Source organism: Marmota marmota, unplaced genomic scaffold (genome assembly GCF_001458135.2).
Source record: "Marmota marmota marmota unplaced genomic scaffold, marMar, whole genome shotgun sequence".
NCBI classification, from domain to species: domain Eukaryota; kingdom Metazoa; phylum Chordata; class Mammalia; order Rodentia; family Sciuridae; genus Marmota; species Marmota marmota.
This window is the reverse complement of record NW_026000016.1, coordinates 17,032,809-17,054,851: the sequence shown is the minus strand read 5'-3', so window position 1 is coordinate 17,054,851 and position 22,043 is coordinate 17,032,809. Positions and strand designations below refer to the sequence as shown.

The 22,043-nt window shown below is 35.9% G+C and overlaps 1 protein-coding gene across 4 annotated transcripts in view; it reads left to right on the top strand.

Annotated features, from left to right (window-relative positions):
* The window catches only part of Pld5 (phospholipase D family member 5), a 407,561-nt gene that overhangs the window by 156,905 nt on the left and 228,613 nt on the right, over nucleotides 1-22,043 (top strand). For 2 of the 4 annotated variants that reach the window (XM_015483542.2, XM_048809215.1), the window contains exon 2: nucleotides 21,414-21,550. In XM_015483542.2, the coding sequence (XP_015339028.1) occupies nucleotides 21,414-21,550 (137 nt within the window). Of the gene's footprint in view, nucleotides 1-21,413; nucleotides 21,558-22,043 lie in introns of all 4 variants that reach the window. The other 2 variants (XM_015483543.2, XM_048809216.1) reach the window with 1 other exon arrangement.

The following is a 22,043-nucleotide window of genomic DNA, read 5'->3' as shown; positions in this document are numbered from 1 at the left end:
ACATATTTTTTTTCTGGTTTCTGTTGGTTTTTTTTTTGTTGTTGTTGTTGTTTTTCCCTCTCAGCTGTGTTCACATCAGCTCTGTTATTTTCAACCTTTCAGTAGCTGGAATAAACAATTACATCAGGGTCATTTTGACCTTGGCATCAAATAACTGACGATTTGTAGTGTTTTCCTTGTGGAATGTTTTAAAAGCATACTCTTTTGTTTGCACTTGAATAAAGAAGATATAAAGATTGAATCTAAGAATTGAGTGGGAGTTGAAAAAAATTCAAGCAGAGAACAGGGGAAGAAATATAGATTCTTCATATTATCTCTCTGCCCAACTCTGACTTAAGCATCACTATTTTTAAGGGTTTTTTCCCCCATCAGTTGACTAGGGGTGTGGGGGGACCCATCCTTATCTGGACGGGTTACCCTAACATTCTAGCAATAGTATACTGCAGAGTCTAAGAGTATCCTGCAGAACAGCAAATCTGTCCTGCAGATGAGATTATATGGCCTCTTCGGCTCATAAAAAAGAAGGGTTGCCTACGTCCAGGTTTAGAGTGTTCTATATAAATCCCTGCTTGCCTTTTCCTTGAAGGTATTAAGAGAATGCTTACATGTATTATGGGCCCACTATTTATTAATCTCTTATGAAACATAACTCTGATCACTGTAGAGAAACTGTTTAATTGTTCAAACCAGTTTCCCCCTTCTTATATAATTTTATATTGCCCAAGGAAGAGCATAGAAAGCCTAAATGGCCTATTTATTTCTTGGTAAGCTGCTTAGATACAGCTCAGAAAATGTTAAGCAGATACATTTTTCCCTTCAAAGAATCATTCTTCAGGGACTTTATTAGACATTGTTTTAGATGGAGCATCATAAATAATATCTAAGCAGGGCTCTTTGCAAGAGATACATACTCTTTATATTGATGGCCTAACCTAGGCAAATTATTATGATGATTAATATGAAACCTTTTGAGAGTGTAGGCAATTAAAAGATGTGTATTAAGTTGCGTATCCTCATTTTATTAATTAGAAAATTAGCCAGAAAGCATCATGCACACCAAGGTGCTGGCATTTAAAATTTGTGAATAATTATATTTTCACACTTAAAAATATTGGATCACTGTGAGGAAATAGGGCAGCAGCCAGCAGCATGTGGAAACTCCCTTATTACACAGTATGCATTAGGAAGAAGAGAACATAATGCAACTTAAAGTTGCATTTTCTTTGAACTCAAATCAGGAAAATCATCTATCAATCAGTACTTGCAACTGGTTGGAATATTGTGGAGATCTTGGAGGTTTTGGGAAGGCTGTAAAGAAAATATGAAATGAAAACACAAACTCTGTGAACTTGCAAAGTGGAATTTTAAAGTCCATGCGGGTGGTGGCTCTGGAAATGGCCATTCCTGAAGTAAATGGGGCTTTGCAGTAGAATCCTCCAGCAATGCACGTTTTCATGATGTATCTCTCTAGTTGAATAGCCCCCTATCATAGTGGAAGCCAAGCTCTCAGATTTTTATCTTCCAGGAAAAGTCAGACATCAGTTCCCTTATATTTTATCAAGTACGTGGAGAAAATTTCAGAAAAAAATGTAGTGTATCTTTCTCACAGGTTGACCATGGCTGTGAGAAAGAAAGAGTCCATGGCTCTTGCAGGCAAAGCCGTTTGAAAAGCAAATGAAAGCTTTGTTTCCTATGTTTAGGATTATGCCAAGTGTGAATGCAGTCATATTCTCAAATTAAAGAATTTTGATTTTTCTGGTATTGGTGAGAGGTTGCCTTCCTGAGGATGTCCAAAATGACATAATTAAGAGGCAAAGAGTTTGCAGAGTTTGTGTTTATGAAAGGTAACACAGGTAGCTTCCATTGAAAGAAAAAAAAAAAGAAAAAAAAAAAAACTAAACCAAAGCTTTCGTAGAAGCTTCCAGAACAGCAAATAAAAAAAAATCAACAGAAAAGGAAAGACAAAAGAAACTTACAAAAATAAAACTTAATCAAAGCAGAAGCTCAATAAGGAAAAATGAAAAGTGGAAAAACTGAATGAAAAACAAGGAAAGAAACTTTGATATGAAAAATGAGGACAGAGAGGAACTTCTTAAAGACACCAAAGTTTTGAAAGTTAAAAAAGAAATTGCATTAATGAAGGAAAAATGTTGAGGAGAGCTTGTTAATGAGAGGCAAAAGAAAATTCAGGATAAATAATGTGAGCCTAAGAACTGAAAGAGAATTGCAGATTCCATTTCAGCAGCTGCTAAACATGAGAGAAAAGGAAAGTGTAAGAGAACAATGTGCTAGACCCACATTTGGTAGACAGCTGACATTTGTTCTACCACAAATCAAGACTTTTATGAAGAAGCTAAATTTGTCCTGAAAGCTATCACTTCAGACCTCAGAGAAACACTTTTACACCTGGGGATATTTTACTAAAAACATATCAGTCCTTGAAGAAATTTAACAGAGATATAAAAACCTATTAGAATATAATTACCAAGTGTCCATATTAATTTTGTTGATTAATTTTGATCATTAGAGCTCTTATTTTCCTGGGGGAGGCTTTATACTTTTTTAATGTAAAGATACATAACAAACAAAATTTTTTTATGGACTGTATGTTTTCAATCAGGAAGGTTTCTCCTTATAAGTTTTTTTCCATGCTGCCAGAAAAATACCTTTGAGTCATCTCCAGGGCCCTCCAACAACCCTCACTAACATATTTTACTAATGTTTTTAACCCGTGAGGTCCCAAGTTTTCAATTCTAAAATATTTCATCAGAATTGATAAAGACATGAAAATAGACTGAAAATCATAATCTAGAGTTTATATATAATCATATTATTTAACATTAATTTTATATAATTATTATAATTATGTTATTATTATGTACTATGTTTAAGTTTTTAAGGGTGCTCAACACCTGGGACAATGAGACAAATGAGTTAATCGAGCTTCCCCAACAATCTCCACAAAGCCAAGTCCACAGGACTTCTCTTCCTTGAGTTACTGGACATATCAGCAACTTTGGGTATATAATTATATGATTTCCCATACTTGAAACACTCCCCTTTCTTAGATTCCAGGATGCCATTGCCTCCAGATTTCATTCCCCTCTCACTGTCTTCATTATTGGCTCAACCTCTCAGACCTACAAACTGTGCTTTGGGGCTTGGCCTGGGCTGCCTTTTCATTGTTATCTTCATTCTTTCTCATAGTGATCTCTTCTGTTCCTTGAAATTAAATATAATGTCATATCATGTCCAATGTTAATGATTATGTTACTATTCATCTCCCTATTCAGCCTTGCCATTATAATCACATATATATTATAAAACTATATATGTATTATGGCATCTATAAAATAAAAACTCAGCAGTAATCTTCAATGAAAATCCTAAAAGACAACACTTGATAACTTCCCCTTCACTCCAAATCTCTTCTCTCCTCAGTTTCTCTCTTCTGTTAGTCTCTCCTGTATTCAATGCTCGGGTTGAACCCTGGGAACAATCCTCATTCCTCCACTTACCTTATGTCCCTCCTAAATAGCCAACATACTCTTTGCCAAGATATTTGGATTCTTTTTCTTATATCTATCTCTTTTCATTTGCCTTGTGTTTACATGGGTGAATAGGTAGACTCCAACCTGCGCTCAATGATCCTACTCTTTTCCTTTTAAAATTTATTCTTCACCAACAGCCAGACAAATCATTTTGAAGAGTTTAAGCACTCTTCTTTTTTTCTTCCCTAATAGTTGTTGGAGGTACTGTCAGATTTGGAACTAAGTGAAGAAGCTGTTTGAGGGGGGTGCCAGACAGGCAGGGTTGGAGATAGTTATGTACCAGAATTTAATGAATATGTAAAAATAGGAGGTTACTGATTCAGGTTTCTTATTGTCAGTGAAGAGAGTTGTTAAAATATAAAAGGATGACAAGAAAATGAATCTGGGATATGTATTAGAATTCTAGATGCTGGAATGAACATAACATTTTTTATATACTGAGATGGATGTTGAAATCACATAGGTGTGTGGGTGTGTATTTATTTCCTAGCTTTGCACACTGAGAGGGTCTGGGAGAAGCAATACCCTAATAACACTGAGCATTTTTAATATTTAGGTCTTGGTTTTTAAATAATACTCTCAACTGAAAGAGTATAGGAATACTTAGAGGAAAGATTTGTTCTGAGATTGGGGCATAGATAGTGTGAGATGTGTCTAGAACAATTACACCATAAAGGTGAGTTTTCAAATATTAATGGGGACATATCAAGAGGACAGAGGCCATCTTACAGGTACTCCTGGTGTCCATAACTGGTGAAATTTAAGCACCAAAATAAATAATGAGGGATGGGGCTGTGGCTCAGTGATAGAGCACTTGCTTGGCATGTGTGAGGCACTGGGTTCGATCCTCAGATCACATAAAAATAAAATAACGGTATTATGTCCACCTACAACTTAAAAAAATATATATATATATAATAAATAAAAATAATGAAGGTAATAATATACTACATATATAGTACAATGTATAGGCATTATAATCACATATATATTATATTATAAAACTATAAATGTATTATGGCATATATAACATAAAAATAAGATTATATGAATTTATATTAATATAAGAAAGTAAAATACAATACTGATTGTACAATACTGATTAATAAATGTAAAAGGAATGATAGAAGTACAATACTGATTAATAAATGTAAAAGGAATGATAGAATCAGAAAATGACATTTGGTAGCCATCAATAACTCTTGAATTCAGGCAAGAGTTAGCAGTAGATGCTGAAAGTAGGTTTGCTGGAGAGCAGGGTATTGTGTATTCTTAAAATTTGTCCCCATGAGACTTTTCTTAGTTACAAAGGGATGATGTGGCTTTATAGTAGAGAAACTTGATGGACATGATCTTGATCAAGTAAATGAAGTAAATATCCTCAGTAATGGGGCAAATCAAAATTGTATCTTTCTGATAGGATGAAATACAAAGAACTCAGCATCACTTTTATGATTCCTGCCAGAAATACATAACCTGGACCTATTCATGCAGGAGCAGCCGATAAACCCATTTTAAACAAAATTCTGCTAAGGAGATGGTCTGCAATTTTCAAAAATAATGAGGTTATGAAGGCAAAGGAAGGGCTGAGGAACTGTTTTGTATTTAAGCAAATTAGGGGGATGTTACAATGAGGGATGATGAATGATTGTGTCAGATCCATTTGTTATAATATAAACTATCAAAATTTGATAGGGTTCTGTGGATTGCATGGTAATATATCATTGTTAGTTTTCTCATTCTGATGATTGTGCTACAGTTATGTAGTGTGACTATATAGGGGAATACGCTTCTTTTGCAGAAATACATACGAAAACAACCACTATGGAAATCGGTATAGAGTTTCCTCAAATGATTAGGCATGGAAACACCATCTGATCCAGCTATACCACTCCTCAGTATTTATTCTAAAGAATTAAAGTCAGTCATACTATAGTGATACATACATACCCATATTTATGGTAGCACAATTCACAATAGCTGAACTATTGAACCAGCCTAGGTGTATGTACATCAACAGATGAATGGATATAGAAAGTGTGGTGTATACAATAGAGTTTTATTCAGCCATAAAGAAAGATGAAATTATGTCATTTTTAGGAAAATGAATAGAACCAGAGACCATTATGTTAAGCAAAATGAGTCAAACTCAGAAAGTTAAGGGTCATGTTTTCTTTCATATGCAGAAGCCAATGAGGAAAAAGGGAAAGAAAGGTAGGGGTGGATCTCATTAAAATCAAAAGGAGATCAGTAGAGTAAAGGGACCAAGGAGTGGAAAGTGGGGAAAAAGAGGAGAGGTGGTGGGGAGTGACATTGGCCAAATTTTATTGTTATATTGTGTGCATATATGAATATGTAACAACAAATCCCATCATATATATGTACAGTTATACATACTGCACCAATAAAAAAAGGTGGGGAAAAAAGGAATATATACCAAGTATTCAAAGGCAATAGGACATCAACTCTTCAACATATTTGCAGATGGTTCAGAGTAAAAACAAGTTTAATGCCATCATGCCAATATTCCTACGTTAAAACCTTTAATGTTTTTCTTTTTACTAAGGATAAAATCCATATCATTAGCCATGGCATAGAAGGCCCTTATGACCTGCCCCTGCTTCATTTCTGCTCATATCTGATGAATTCACATCTAAGTTGCACTCTAAGTTCTTTGCACCTTCTGTTCCCACTCCCTGGAACTTTCCCCCCTTCTGAGCTCTGTTGATTAATTCTTTCAGGTTTCAGGTAAAATTTGGCTACTTCTTCAATCATCCTACCCAAAATGCTCCACCTCCTGTCACCATCATGCTTGCCTCTTTTTTTCCTACATAGGATTTTTCCACACCGGACATTACTTTGTGTATTTTTAAAAAATTTATTTATTGTTTATCTCTCTTATTAGAGTAAAAGCTCTAAAAGAAGAAACCAAAACAGTCTTATGTACTACTAGATCTCTAGGGCCTGGGAGAGTGTCTAAGATTGTAGGCTCTAAATAAATATTTGTTTCATGAATGAATTTCTTTCACCTCTTCATTTTAGTTACTAGGCAGACAGGGTAATATAAAACTTCTACTCCAAAATATAACTATTTCAGATATCCCATTATGCATAACTTAATTGCTATTCTTTCTGCTAAGACAAGTCCTCACCTATGGACCTCAGTGCTTATTATGAAATCATAAGTAATGTCATTAATGATAAGCAGTGACTACATCTGTTTACTGTACCTTTGTTTGGGAAAAGAGGTTCCTGCCAATTAAAGTCCCTTTCTGATTTTTATACCCACCAGAGACACATTCTAAGCCTCCACTGACCAAAAGTGGACTAATAGTTTAAATAGTAGTACTGAAAATAACAGTTCATTTAAATAATTATATTCAGCATAATATCATTAGCCTGAATTATTTTATTCATGAGTGCATTGCTCAATGTTAAAGATAGCATATAAGAAAATACAGAATATTCTGTTGCTGAGCAAGCTAATATATAATTCAAACCTCTGGTCTTGGCCATTTCATTATGAATATGGCATAGAGAATTACACCATTCCATGTCAACTGGATTTCAACTCCAGCGTATTTTTTTTCTTGTTAAATAAGGAAAAGTTTTTTACTTCATTATAATGCCTCTTTTTGAAAGTTTGAGTGTGTGTGAGTTCATAAGCCATCAACAATGGGACTGTGGACTATTGGGACTAGTGTGTTAGTAGGTCCTCTTTTGGGTTGAAATCAGTAAATATTCCATTGCATTCTTATAATAATCATATTTTTATCTTCTTTATTTTATAATGCCTTGACATGTTAGAGGGCTTGTTAGTCTTGTAGAGACTATTCTTCCCAAACCTAGATAATTTCTGTTTGTGAATATACGTTCATATGCAAGCCACCAATCCAAAACCCTGACCACATCCTTTATCTTATTTTCACACACTAGGAAAATATTTCTTCTGCCCTAAATCATCCCTGGGTAAGGTACCATTCAATAGACCCCATGTCTAAAGCTCAGAACCACCAACATTATTCAAATTATCCAATTCTAAACTTGCTCAAACTTGTCTACCCTTGCCTTGCTCATTCCTTCCACAGTAAAGGCTCTGACCCATACTTTCCTCTCGCTCCCATGCCTCCTGATGAACCCTAGTGCTTCCCCATGTGATTCTGTGTGTCATATCTTGAGAACTTGGAGTAATAAGTAATAAACATTTCTTTCAAGGCACTCATCTTTGTAACTGTCATTTTACCATACCTGATTTAGGCTAATACCATTTATATTTTTAAACAATTGTGCAGCACAGGGGAAAAAAAGTACTTTTCATTCCTTCTTCAGAATACCTAAGGACATCGAGTCTTATTGTCTAACACCTTTGGAAGTGGACAAAAACTCTCCCTCTCTCTCTCTTGTTCTTTTTAGTTTTTATTTTTCTCTTTTTTGTGCAAATTCATGTAGAGCAATGTGCTTTGGCTAGAGGTAGGATTTGATTGTATTGTAACCTCCAGAGAAATTATATTCTCCAGTTCACATGTACCTGGTGTTCAATAGAGAAGGCAGGAATTTGCACACGTGCAAGCCCTTGGCTCATATCACAAGGTCATAACATATAATTTGTACTGGAAATAAAGCAAAGCCATGGAGGTACAGAATGCATCTCTTTCCCCAAAAGCAATAAAAATGTAGGCCCTAGGGGTTGCATTGAATCTGATTTTACAAAATGGTTTATCACAAAGGTTTGGATTTTAAAAAGTGTTATGGAATATCAGATGGAAGAAGGAGAGAAAGAAATCACATTAAAAGCTTTCCCAGTGAATGGGTCCCAAGGTATTTTAAACACAGATGTGATAAAATTTGAAAACGAATTAATAAGCTTCATATTGAAGAGCTAAAGATCAAAATTGTTCAAATGCTGAGCTTTAATAAGCAATTTAGAACTTTGGTGAAGAAACGCAAAGGCTGGAGTGAGCTTTGGGGTAGTAGGATAAAGCAAAAGCAAAGATGGCAGCACAGGGGCAGGAATTGGGGGAGAACTTTCCAGGAAGGAAATGCAGCATGAGGGCTCTTTGTGCCCTTGAGGTATTATTGGAGGATATTACTGCTTGGCTGTGAATGTTATTTTATTGGGTTTGTGTTCAAGTTCTGCCCCTTACTAGAGTCACATCCAGGGCTCATTACTCATTCCTTGTTATTTCCCTCATCTGGAAGAATGGCAGTGGCTATTCAGTATTGTTGAAATATTCCAAAAGCAGAAAAAAAAGCACATGTCATTCCCAGGAGCTTGAGGATTTACCCATTGTAAGTGATAAATTTCCTAGTGATCTCATGTATTATCCAAAATACATATGGAAGTTTTACTCTAAGCCATATTTGGAACAATGAAGAATTTCAATGAATGTAAGCCAGAAATGTCATCTCATTGGTCTGCCATAGAACTGTCAAATACCCCAGTGTTCTAAAGGGTCCTCATGAAAGACACAGATAACAAGTAGGTATATTGTGTCACATATTAACATCCATTAATATGTTTTTTAGATAGAAAACAAAAACCAAAGTGAAGAGAGCTTTGCTGTAACTCAGCTGTTGATTGTTTATCCATGTTACTCTTCTCTCAGACGCTGTTTTGCTCTGTATTTCAAGGGAAGATTTGCATATCCTTATGGTTCTTGGAACATAGTTTTCCCTTCTTCCTAAGCATCTGGTATTTTAGCAATGGGTAGTTGTGCCTCTACCCCCAGCCCATCAAATGTATACGCATAGTTTTACTTGCACAATCCCTTGTCATTAGAGGAATGAGCTGAGATTATTTGAGAGGGAGCTGAAATCAGGTAGACGCTGAGAGGAATAGGCCATGAAGGGTGAGGGCAGGGAAACCAGGTACCTTGGTGGGTTCTAGTATGTTCTAGCATGGGAACCATCTGAAGGTCAACTGAGTAGTTTACTGGTACGAATACAGATTTCATCTGGCATGTGGATGGCCTCAGTGAGCACTGTATGTAGAGCTGCAAAGTACTGGTATGTGCACCCAGAGTGAAAGTTTGTTGGCCCCTGGTCACTGTAAAAGACCAAGGTGTGGGATGAGAGGGAACCAGAGGCTAAAAGAGAAACTTTGGACTAGTTAGGAAGAGACTAAATTGAGAGGCAAAACTCAAGTCCATGTTTCAGTCAGCTTTTTTGTCTTTTAGTCCTGACAAGAACAATTTTAGAAGAGGAAAGTTTAATTGAGGGCTCATGGTTTCAGAGTTCTCAGTCCATAGATAGTTGGTCCATTTCTCAGGGCTCAAGGTGAGTCTGGACATTATGGCAGAGGAGTGTGGTGCAAGAAACAGAGAGAGCTCTGTTCAGTAAGCCAAAATATAAACCCCAAAGGCACACCCCAAAGGAATCCACCTCTTCTAGCCACACCGTACATTCCTACAGTTACCACTCAGTTAATCCTTATCAGGAGATTAATGCACTGATAAGACTAAGGCTCTCATAAGCTAGACATTTCACCTCTAAACCTTCTTGCATTGTCTCACACATGAGATTTTTGGGGAACACCTCATATCTAAACCGTAATGGTCCAGACTCATCATCTGTTGTTTGTTGTTAGTCTTTTTTTTCTTTAAATTATTTTTATTATAAAATATGCATACTACAACATTTACCATTTTGATCATTTTGAATTGTACAGCTCAGTAGTATTAAATGCATTCACATTGTTGTGCTACCATTACCCTTATTCATCCACAGAGCTCTTTTCATCTTGCAGTCCTGAAATTCCATATCCATGAAGCAGTTGCTCCTCAATTCTTCCCTTTTCCCCACGCCCTGAAAACCACTGTCTTACTTTCTGTCTCTACCAACTTGACTACTCTTAAGTATTTCATTTAAGTGGAATTATATAAAATTTGTCTTTTTGTGACTGGATTATTTCACTTACCATGATATTTTCAAGGTTTATGCGTTGTTGTGGATGTGTTAGAATGCCCTTCCCTTTTAAGGCTGAACAATAGTTCTACGGATGTATTTCGTTTATCCATTCATCTACTGGCTGGTTTCCACATTTTGGTTATTGTGAATCATGCTTCTGTGAATCCCAGCCTACAGATCTCTGGTAGAGACTCTGCATTCCATTCTTTTGGCTATACAGTAGTTCCCCATTATTCAGTTTTACTTTCCATGATCTGAAAATATTCAACGGAAAATTACATAAATAAATAATTCACAAGTCTGATGTTTCATCAGAAGGTCAATAGTGTTAGGTCAATGCTACATCACAATGTCTACATCATTCACTTCTCCTCATCTCATCATGTAGGCATTCTAGCATCTCATATCATCTCAAGGAGAAGAGTGAGGACAGTACAGTACAATATTTGAAAGAGAGAGAGACTACTTTCACATAGCTTTTATTAAAGAATAATTGTTTTATTTTATTATTAATTATTGCCATTGACATCTCACTGTACCTAATTTATGCATTAAAATTTATCATAGGTATGCATGTACAGGAAAAAATAGTATACACAGGGTCCAGTACCATTTGTGGTTTCAGACATTCACTCTTAACACATAACTCCTGGATAAGGAGAGGGATACTGTATACCTAAGATTGGAACTGCCAGATTATATGGTGATTCAATTTTTTTTAAAAATTTTTTGAGGAAATTTCATAGCGTCTTTCCCAATGGAATACTGTTTTACATTTCCACCAACAATGCCCAAGGGTTTCACTTTCCCTGCATTCAATTTGAGTCTGACCTTTTAGGAAGCTACATAGCACATCTCTTAGGAGTGGGTCCCATATCACCCCTGAGTACAATGGAGGACCTTAGCTGTAGACAGACAATATAGTTGATTGCACAGTGACATCTGAGGTATGGTCCACCAAATGGTACTATTCTCTAACAAGGTACAGTCCTAAACCTCTAACTGTCTCCACTGCCTTCAGACTCTGAGGGAAAAGCTAAGGCATGCATGGTAGGGCCAGGTTGGATAGATGGTCAGCAGCTCAGGGGCTTTGACCAAAGAGAGCGGGTTAGGAAAGGTGAGAGCAGGGAATGACAGACATATATGAAATGGTACACTGTAAAGCCATATTTGATTAGGTGCTGGTGATTGCTTGGTAGTGATGTAGAACCCAAATCAGCCTCTTTGAGAACTGGAGGAACTGAAAGAGCTTTGCTGCAAGGAAAGAAAAAACACGTAAACCATGCTTGCGTCTTTCCTCTTCCTGGTTCGATGATCGTCTAATAATTTATTCTATGGCTTAGGAGTTTGTAAGGTGATTTATTTTGCTTTTGAAGGAGTGATAAATATGCTGTGATAGGGAAGCATGAAGAATTGCACAGCAATTGTTGTTGATGCCTATGCCAAAGGAAGATTTATGAATAGGCTAACAGCAGCTCAGACCACAATAAACAGACACTATCCTTGCAGAAAATGACTACTTGTATGGGCAACGACAGGAGGCAACTCTGTGGCTCAGAATGATGCTTTGTTCAGATAGTCATATACTCTCTCTGGCTCCCCAAAGCCATGCTCTTATAGATCGTCCTGCCAGTGGGTGGAAATAACTGTGCTGTGTGCATAGCTTGTGTTGGGATTTTTACCCAAGAAGGTTAATAAATAAATGAATAGTGAAGAGGAGAAGAATGTTGGCATCTCCAAGAGCAGCAGGCTGCATTTTATTCCTACAGTGATGTTAATTAGATGAGAGTCTCTACATCTGTTAAAATCTCTACTGAAATGTTTAACCCTGCCTTTCCTCCTTCTACTATTAGTGACCTCGTTGTGTCTATCATAAAACTGCACTTCTTTATCTATCGCCCCAGGACACTATCATTCATATATTGGTAAACTCTCGTAATCCCAACAGAGGGACTTGTGTCCTGTAGGGAGAGCCCCACAGAAACCCAGTCAGGGGCGGACTGTAGCACTGAATCAGGGGACAGGGTGAGAGGGCAGCCCTGGGAGATCTGAAAGAAAGCAAGAATAGCTGAAAGAAAGTGGCTTGGAAAGCAGCAAACAGACAAGAGAGGGATGGAATTCTAAAAAGAGAGAGACAAAGAAAGACACAAGAGATGTGGTGGGCAGGAAAAAGCCCAAAGAGAGCTAGGGTAGTAAAGAATCCCTAAGAGGGAGAGGAGCCATCAGGATAGCTGTTTAGTTATGACGATACAACATGCTTATGTTCATCAAGTTTCTTCCCACATCAGTAGGAACTTTCTAAAAATTAGTGCTGCCTTCCTAAATAGTAGTTTTGATGTGTCCCAGCTGAGGATTATGATGTTGTCCATCTGGGTACTGAAGATAATAAGGTCCCTAACAGTGATTGTAAAGTTGAATAAGTTGGTTTGAAGTTTCCCTCCTACCCTATCTCTATGTTGATCTAAATGTAGTTTTATGCAAGTATGTGTGCAGTGTGTGTGTGTGTGTGTGTCCCTTTTTAAATAAGGGAACTGAGCAACTAAGTACCAGGGATACCAAGGATAAATTTTGCTTTTTGTTTACTTCCCTCTTATACCCAAAGTCAACCTTGACTTGCTTTTAAATTAAAATATAGCTTATTGAGTTTTGTCAACAGTGGTTCGCCCCCCGCATCAGCCAGATAAATATCAGGCTTTTCAGTGACCCGAAAACAAATAACTTAGAAAAGAAATATAAAACAATCATAACCAGCTGACTTCAGAATAAATTTCCATCAAAAATAAGTTGAAAGGACTTGGACTTACTTTAATATGTTAAAAGATTCAAAGCCTTTTTTTTTTCAGCTTGTTAAAAGCAGAGTGTAGAGTACAGGTTGCCAAAATAACCCTCAGCTTATCAAAGACCAGCTGATGATTACATGTCATTTTTTGTTGGTGTTCACTTTTATCTGTAGTAGAGGGGAGGAAAAAAAGAACATGAAAGTACAACATTTTAACTGTTAAAATATTGGCTACTTCATGTTGACGTTGACAGTGTTCTTATTCATTCACTAATACTCAGAATAACTATTTTTGCTTTTTGATGAGTACATTGGAAAATTCTTAATTCTCTCTCCTTTTCTTTTAGGAATTAGGTGTGCATGAAAGGAAAGGGGGGAGACAGCAAAACTGGCCCACTCAAGTAGAAATCTTCAGTGAAATGGATTACCAATCAATTCCTCCCTCCTCCTCAACCTGTGCATCTAGAATGGCACGTCCATTCTTTCTGCAACACGCATACAAATACACACACACACACACACTTCAAATGTGAGGTCCTTAGGGACAAAGGCTTTCTAGTGGATTAGATAAAGGGGCATGAAGGGAATGGAGGAGGGGACAGGAATAAGAAAGATGACTGAATGAATCTGACATAATTTTCCTATGTACATACACAAATACACCACAGTGAATCTCAACATTGTTTATATCCACAAGACTGGAATCCTAATTAGAATAAGATTATTTCATGTTTGTATAAATGTACTGTCACATATAACTAAACAGAACAAATACAAATTTTTTTAAAAAGAGAAAGAGAAAAAAAAAGAAAAAGACCAGTCTGTATTTCTGAATCACCAGTGTTAATACTGTGTGTAGTATGTCTTGGATGCTTGGTAAGTGTTTTAAGAATGAAAGCAGCACATTTTTCTTCCCTCTGCTAAAGCCACCAATGACTTCAGGTGAGAAGCCAGGCACTGAAGAAGGTCATTTACGCTCCAGGGTCTTCTCTGTACCACTCCGTGTGTGCCATGCCAGGTGTGCCTGCCCTCAAGCCACAGACTGCCACTGCAGCCCAAGAGTGCCTCTTGTGCCATTTGTCCTTTACAAACTAGATTGTTATTTTTGCTTGCTGGTATCTCATTCCATCAATCAAGCATTGACAGAGAAGAGGATTACAACTGGGTCACCAGTGTCCTACTCTTAGTGATTTTCTTATTTAGAAAAGGAAAAAATGAAAGGTTGGATTAGATGATCCCTGAGTATTCTTCACATTCCAAAGCCAGTGATTCTCTAGTTGTCCTCTGTAATTTTTGAAACTTGGGGTAGTATATATTCTCTGCTTAATAATTTTAAGGGCTTTAAGTGAATACAGACAATCTAGAGGTAGTGGTTAATGAAGCCCAGTAGTGAAACCGGAAAATTGAGCTGAAGAAATAACTTGCCTTGGGAGTAGTACAAATAGCCAGCTTTCTTCCTTATTGCTCTAAGAGACAGTTTAGACTCAGGGCTAACATAACATATCCAAATAATACGAGTGAACCATGATCATCTTTAACAATGTAGCCTTTCCGGACTCACAAAATATCTCTCTGCTTGGTAGAAAATCACAGCAGTGGATTTGTACAAGTTCATGGAATCTTTCTCTGCATATATACATATTATTGGCTATAGAACATTCCACTGGCTCACTATATTGTACTCTTTTTACCAAATCCTGTATTTATGGATACATTATTTTCAAAATAACTTTTGGAATATACTTTCTCTTATGTCTTCATGCACAGCGTGAATTCTTCTGTAAAATTAAGTCTTGAAAGTTGAATTTAAGAGTCAAGAATACATGCATTTAAAATTTTGATAAAATCATTTTTTAAAAAACCTGCCACATTGTCATCAAAACAAGCTCAGTCAGGTTGCAGTTTTGACCAATGCCCATTTCCCCAGATCCCTATAAATTAGTTATCAATCTTTTGAATTGTTGCCAAACTCATCTGCAAAAAATAAATGTGATTATTTGGAAGGAATATGCTTTAGCTACTAAACTTTTTCTTTTTCTATTTCTTTGATTATTTACAGACCCATATTGTTACTTTTCTTTCATTGAAAAGATGGATATATTGACCTTCCTGGATTTATTCTGTTTCTCTTGATATTTCTCCTGTTGATGTCATTTAAGACCTTTGAGCTATAAATATCTGTCTAAGCATTTATTTTGTGGAATCTCACACATTTACATTGCATTTAATTCTCACTTAGTTCAAGATTCTGATTCTTAATTTTTTATTTGACCCATGGACTATGCAAAAAATTTTTAGTTTATAAATATTTGAGAATTCTTTAGAGATCTTTTGGCTATTGATTTATAATGTAAATCTATTTTGGTCAGAGAATATATTTTGTATAACTGGAATTTTTTAACTTTGTTGAGGCTTGTTTTAAACCCAGAAAATGGTCTATTTTGGCAAATGTTTTATGTGCTTTCAAATAAAAGACAAATCTGCTAATTTTTATTGGAATTTTCCATAAATGTCAATTCAGTGAAGTTGGTTGACAATGTTGTTCAAGTCTTCTGTGTACGTGTTGATTTCTTATCTCCTGATTTTATCCATTTATGAGAAAGGGGTTTACAAATCACTAAATAACTGAGAATTTTTAATTTGTCCTCAAGTTCTATGAGCTTTTGCTTTATATTTCTTGTGAGCAGTTTGAGTTTTCTGAGTCATGCTTTTTATGACATTTTAGACAGACCAAAGCAGCCTTGAAACCAGGCCTGATTTTTTTCTATTTTCATTTTATAAGCATTCTGCTTGGTGCTCTATATATTATAATTTTTTTTTCACTCTGTGTCTTGGGAACACCAGCTCTCCCTGACCTATGGGTGGGTCAGGGATATTCCACCTGTTCCTTTCAAGTGGTTATTTCCCTGGGTACAGGTGGTTTCCTCATACATGTGTGCTGATCAGTATTCAGCTAAAGACTCAGAGAGACCTTCTGAAGATCTTCAGAGCTCTTGTGAAGGTCTCTCTCTTGTACTCTGTCCTGCCAACTCTAGCTTTCATGGCCTTTCTATCCCCAATTTTTCTCCTCAACTTAGATTTGTGGACTCTTTCAAAACTCTTTCCTGTGCAATGGCATCATTCAGTATGCATGTGGTTCTCAGCAGGATGCTGTGGGTTGACGGGATACATTATATATAGGTAGTAAAGCTTCTGGAGTAAAATAGAGTCCCTAAGGAAAGGGGTACAGAGTAAGAAGAAGAAAATTCTAAAATAGAATTCTAGGAACATAAAAGTGAAGTAATAACTCTATTATAAGGATTTCTAGAGTTTTCTCTGGAAAATTCTGCCCTAACTCTGTAGTATGGATTTTCTGAATTGGTTCCAGAGTGTAACCATTAATAAGTCAGTTACTCTGGATCTTATGGGTGACCTGTTTTCCCTGGAACATGACCAGGAACTCAATTTAGGAACATATTTATAACTGTAGGAAAATCCTGTAGGCCCAAGAATGTCATGACTTCACAGTTCAGGGCTAACCGTTCGACTTTAAATTTCTACACTAGTGGATCGCCATGGGGATTTGTTAACTAGAATTCATAATAATATGAAAATAACCATTGAGCAGAAAATGACAAAAACAAAAAGAAAATAAAGGGAAATATTTGACTCTATAAAACATATCTAGAGAGTTCAGATTTAGATCCGTAAGTTAAATACCTAAACTGGTATTTAAGTGGTAGATCAGTTGCCTAGAATCCATGAGGCTCTGGGCTTGATCCTCAGCACTACAAAACAAACAAACAAAAATACATACCCCAACTATTTTTACCTGCTTCTATCACTTGGACAACTCAAAAATTAAATATGTTAATTTGTACATCTGTCCTATGGAGAATATTGTATGTAACTTTTATCTTTGCAGGGATTAAAAGTTGTACACATAAAATGTTACATTTTTAAGATGCCATGATTATATTTTTTTAAATTTGTCATTTTTAAAAAAAATCGTGTTAATACATGAAAAAGAATATGAATAATTTTAATTTTTGTCATTTTTTACACATTTACATTTTACTTTTATGCACCTTTGGAAATTCCTTTTAAGAATCTGTTAAATAGTATAAAAACCATTTTTCTGATTTTTAAGTTTATTGTTCTTTCCATAGTTAGAGGTCACATATTTCTATTTCTTATTTGAGGTCAAGTAAGCTTGGTGAGGATATACACTCAAATACTTTTAATGTTAGCATAACTGGATTTATTGACCAAGAAAGCAATTTTTTTCCATTTGTATGTAAACTGTAGTGAAAAGTAAAGTTTGACTGATGCTAGATATTATCATTTCAAAATTTATTTTCTCTTAATATGTTGAGCTTATCAATGAAATTTGGTTTATGTTTGCTGGTTTTCCTTAAAACTTTACTTTCTTTGATTCAATACAATAAAAACAGAAAAGTTTGTTCGAATTGATTTCCAGAATAATCTATTAAGGATTTGAAAATGAATAAATCTCTTGGTAACTTGGAGTCTGGATTTATTTATTAGGCTCTTATGCTACCAGATGAATAGAATCTTTCACTTTTGATGAAGTGGAAGTGAAATGAGACTAAGTAATGGTGTGACCTTATACTATTATAGTACATTGTTCCAAGGAGACATTTAAAAGTGAATATCAGAGTCTGAATTTTTATTCTTTGACAAATTAAAGTGAAAATAGTAGCTCAATTGTTCTTCTTGATAGAATTTATAATAAAGAATTAAATTAATATAATAAGTTAATGGAAACATGTAAGGGTTATTACATCAAAGTACTTCCAATAGGACACAAATTAGCTAGTTCTCATTTACTGCTTTATAATAACCTTCAGAATAAAGGGAAACAAATCAATGTTGTAATTTAAGCGTTTAGTATTAGCATCACTAGGATGCATTCATCAAGTGCCCCCGGGGTACCCTACCCGTGGTATGTTTAAGTTTTGTCTTCAGGATTCTTTTTGAGATAATGTTTAATTATATTGCTGTGAGTTAGAGTCTCTTCTAAACTTGGTTAATGTGAATAATATTACACTACTTCAAACTGCTCTAAAATCTTTGTGTGTATGTGTGTGTGTGTGTGTGTGTGTTTACAATTTCTAGGGAAAATGGAGAAAATATTGATTTGTTTTTGTTATAAAATGAGTAGATTTTTTCCTTAGATTTTTAGAGTAAAGGAGACAATAATATATTCATGTAATGAAATATTATGCCCAACTTAATACTATACTTTAAAAGAAAATTAATGACATTAAAATGGGATCAAGTGACAAAAATAAAATATAAAACCCTATATAGGGTAAATTTGATCAGGTTGTTAGGTAAGTAAATGTAGTATAAAATAACTCAAAATAAATTGCAATATGTTTGGGTAAAATTGTGATTTATTTTCTTTTTAACATTTTGTTTTTTTTTCAAAATTATAAACAGGTTATATTTTTTCAGTTTTACAAATAGTGAATATCAATAAAATATATAAAAAGTAAAGGCCAGGAGGAAACATTTTCAAAATAAGAATATGTATTGTTTAAAATTGTTTTTAAATCCCCAAAAAAGAAAATGCATGACAATATTTATATTTAAATCATTAGGATGTATTTGTCATGATCTCAGTAATGTTTGAAAATGAACTACTAAAGGCAAATGAGTCCAAGATGAACATGTACTATGCAGGATTTAGTATAGTTGATATAGTAGTCCCCTTTATCTACATTATTTTTCTGCAATTTCAGTAACCTATAGTCACCTCCCCTACCAAAAAAAAAAAAAATCACAAGAAAAATTTTGGAAATAATTTTTCATTTTTGATTGCATGCCATTCTGATTAGTGTGGTGAAAATCTCAAACCATCCTGCTGTGTCTCACCTGGGACATGAATCATCTCTTTGGCCATTGTGTCCACACTGTATACACTACCTGTCCATACATATATCTACAACCTTATAAAGTAGTTATTTTTGCTATCCCTATTTTACAGACAGGAAATCTGAAGTACAAAGGCAAATATTTTGCCCAAAGCGTGCAAACAGGAAGTGGCAGAATGTTAACACTCTGATTCCAAAGTTGGAGCCCTCAACTGGTTCACCAAGGTGCTTCTTAGAGATAAAATCAATGGGTTAGCTCAGCAGTAAAGTGCTTGCTTGTCCAGCCTGAGGGTGACTGTCAGTTTGATACCCAGCACCACAAAAAATAATAATAATAATAAAATAATATTAACAAGGAATAGGAAATGGATGGAAAATAAAAGGACAAGATAAATGCACAATCTGTTCTGCAGACTTTTATATAGTTGCTAACCGTGTGCACTAATTTGCCTCCAGCTCTAGCAGAGGATGAACTATAAGATTTATAACCACCACTTTGGTTTCCACTATGGAAACAATCCAGTTTTCAATCAGGTCACAGTTGAGTCTTGAAAGATACATTTCATATGCCTCTATTCCCAGAGGTGTGCCACTGTTGTTTTCATTTCATTCATTCCCCTTTTGTTGGTTTATACAATAACTATTTCTAGAGCACCTTTTATTTGTTAGGCTCTATGCTGATTATTTAGGGATAGAACAAACCATGATCCAGGACTTAAAGATAACCAAGGTCTTGGGTAAAACAACAGTGGTGGTGTCTTCCTTTGGCTTTTACCTGCTTCATTTTTTAGTGTGGAATGTGAAGAGAACACAATGTGGAACAAGGTCCTAATGGGAGACAAGACCCAAGGGAGGGTTAGAAAACACCTAAAGGAAGTCTTTGGGAAACATTGTGGATTCGTGACTCAAATGCCTTTCTCTGTAATGTGCCCTGTGAGGTTGAGTCTTGGAAGAATTGGACTCTGAGTTTGGGAGGTTCTTTGGATTCCCTAGAAATCATTTGGCTATACCAATACTGGTCAGAAGCGTGATAGGAGTGGCAAAGTCAGCAGGTTTCAACAACCCTTTGAATAGAGAGAGAGGGAGAGGGAGTGTGTGTGTGTGTGTGTGTGTGTGTGTGTCAGAGAGAGAGGGAGAGGGAGAGGGAGAGAGAGAGATGGTGGCGGGGTGGGGAGGGATAGATAGAAACAGAAAAAGAGTCTTTTGTACATTTATATTTATTCTTTGGCTAAGATGACATCCCTGTTTGCGCTGCCTGGTTGAAGATCACTACTCTTTGTAAATAACCCTTAAGATCACATAGATATTTAAAAATTGCCTTTTCTTCTCTTTTCCCTATTTGGATTTATCTAATTGAGGGTGACTTTGTCATTTGGGCTGCTATAACAAAATGCCATAAAGTGGAAGGCTTATCAATAAGAAAATTTATTTCTCACAGTTCTGGAGATTAAAAAGTTCAAGGTTAAGGAGACTCAAATTCAGTTCCTGGTGAGAACTCACTTCCTAGAGCGCACCTTTTTCCTTTATCCTCACATGGTGGATAGGGTGAAGGAGTTCTCTGGGGCTTCTTTTAAGGCCACCAATCCCCTTTGTAAGAGCTCTATACTCAAAGTCTAATAACCTTCCAAAAGACCTGACCTCCTAATGCCAGTTGCTTTGGGGGTTAAGATTTTAACATAGGAACTTAGGGAGTAGTAACACAAGCACTCAGACCATAGTAGAGAAAAAGTAGTCAAAATTATTTGTCTCAGTGTCACAGGTGCTACCCAATAATCATGGCCCTGACTTCTGCAACCTTTAGCCCTGAGTCCCTGGAGGGAAGGATGTCTTACTTGGGCCTAAACATATGCATATGAGTGGCTTTGACTATCTGGAACTTCATCTTGTATCTCTAAATGAAAATCAAGAGTATGAATGTTGTTTATGCCTGTGTTCAGTGTTTTGAAATATATTGTGTCAGCTGCATAAACCATGAGACTAGCTAGCATCTGTGTTTTATTTTTAATTTGCAACAATAGACCTTATAGCGATCTTTTCTGGACTGCTTTTGATTAGAAAGAAGAGCAAACTCACTCAAAAGTGTGGATACTGCACTTGAATTATTGAACAAGTTCTAACCATTTAGTGGAGTTTAAAGGTCTTGGGTACTTTCACCCAGAGAGCTGCCCTTCACTCACAATGCTAACAGTAATGATGTCTCAAAGGATATTCCATGGAATTTGGAAAGCTGTCAGATCTTAAGTTTCCTAAGGGATGGCAGGCGGCCCACTTACATTTTTCCTCTTCTTTCTCTTGCAGTCCCAGCAGAAGTGCATTGTGATCTTTGCCCTGGTCTGCTGCTTTGCCATTCTAGTTGCATTGATATTTTCAGCCGTGGACATCATGGGAGAGGATGAAGATGGACTCTCAGAAAAAAATTGTCAAAATAAATGTCGGTAAGAGGTAACAAACAAAAATTCTCTTTTAGGGAGTGGGCGAGAGAGTCAAGGAGGACCTTGGGCGGTAAAAAGAAAAGTATCATAAACACAAGTAATCATCTAACTTCCCCTTGGGTTAAACTGAAATATGACATGCCTTATGGAGGATCTTGCTTTTAGAGCAAGGCAATAAATAGCAGCAATGATTTTATTAACTTTTTAGTTTGGTCATATCCTATACAGAGTAATGGTCAACAAAATCAAATGTTGTAACTGTCTGCATACCTGGAGACATCATTGTGTGAAGTTTTGGTTTGTTCCCCAATGAGACTGGCAAAAAAAACAATGAGTGTCCCAGTGGACAAAAAACACTATGCTGGTTGTTCAAATGGATGATAACATGCACATCTCAGAAAAATTCCCAACTCAAGTTAGGGAACAAATAAGCATTGTCTACAAGAAGACAGGGGCCTCCTTGGTCTGCCCCAATTTAGCATAATTTGTTTTTAAT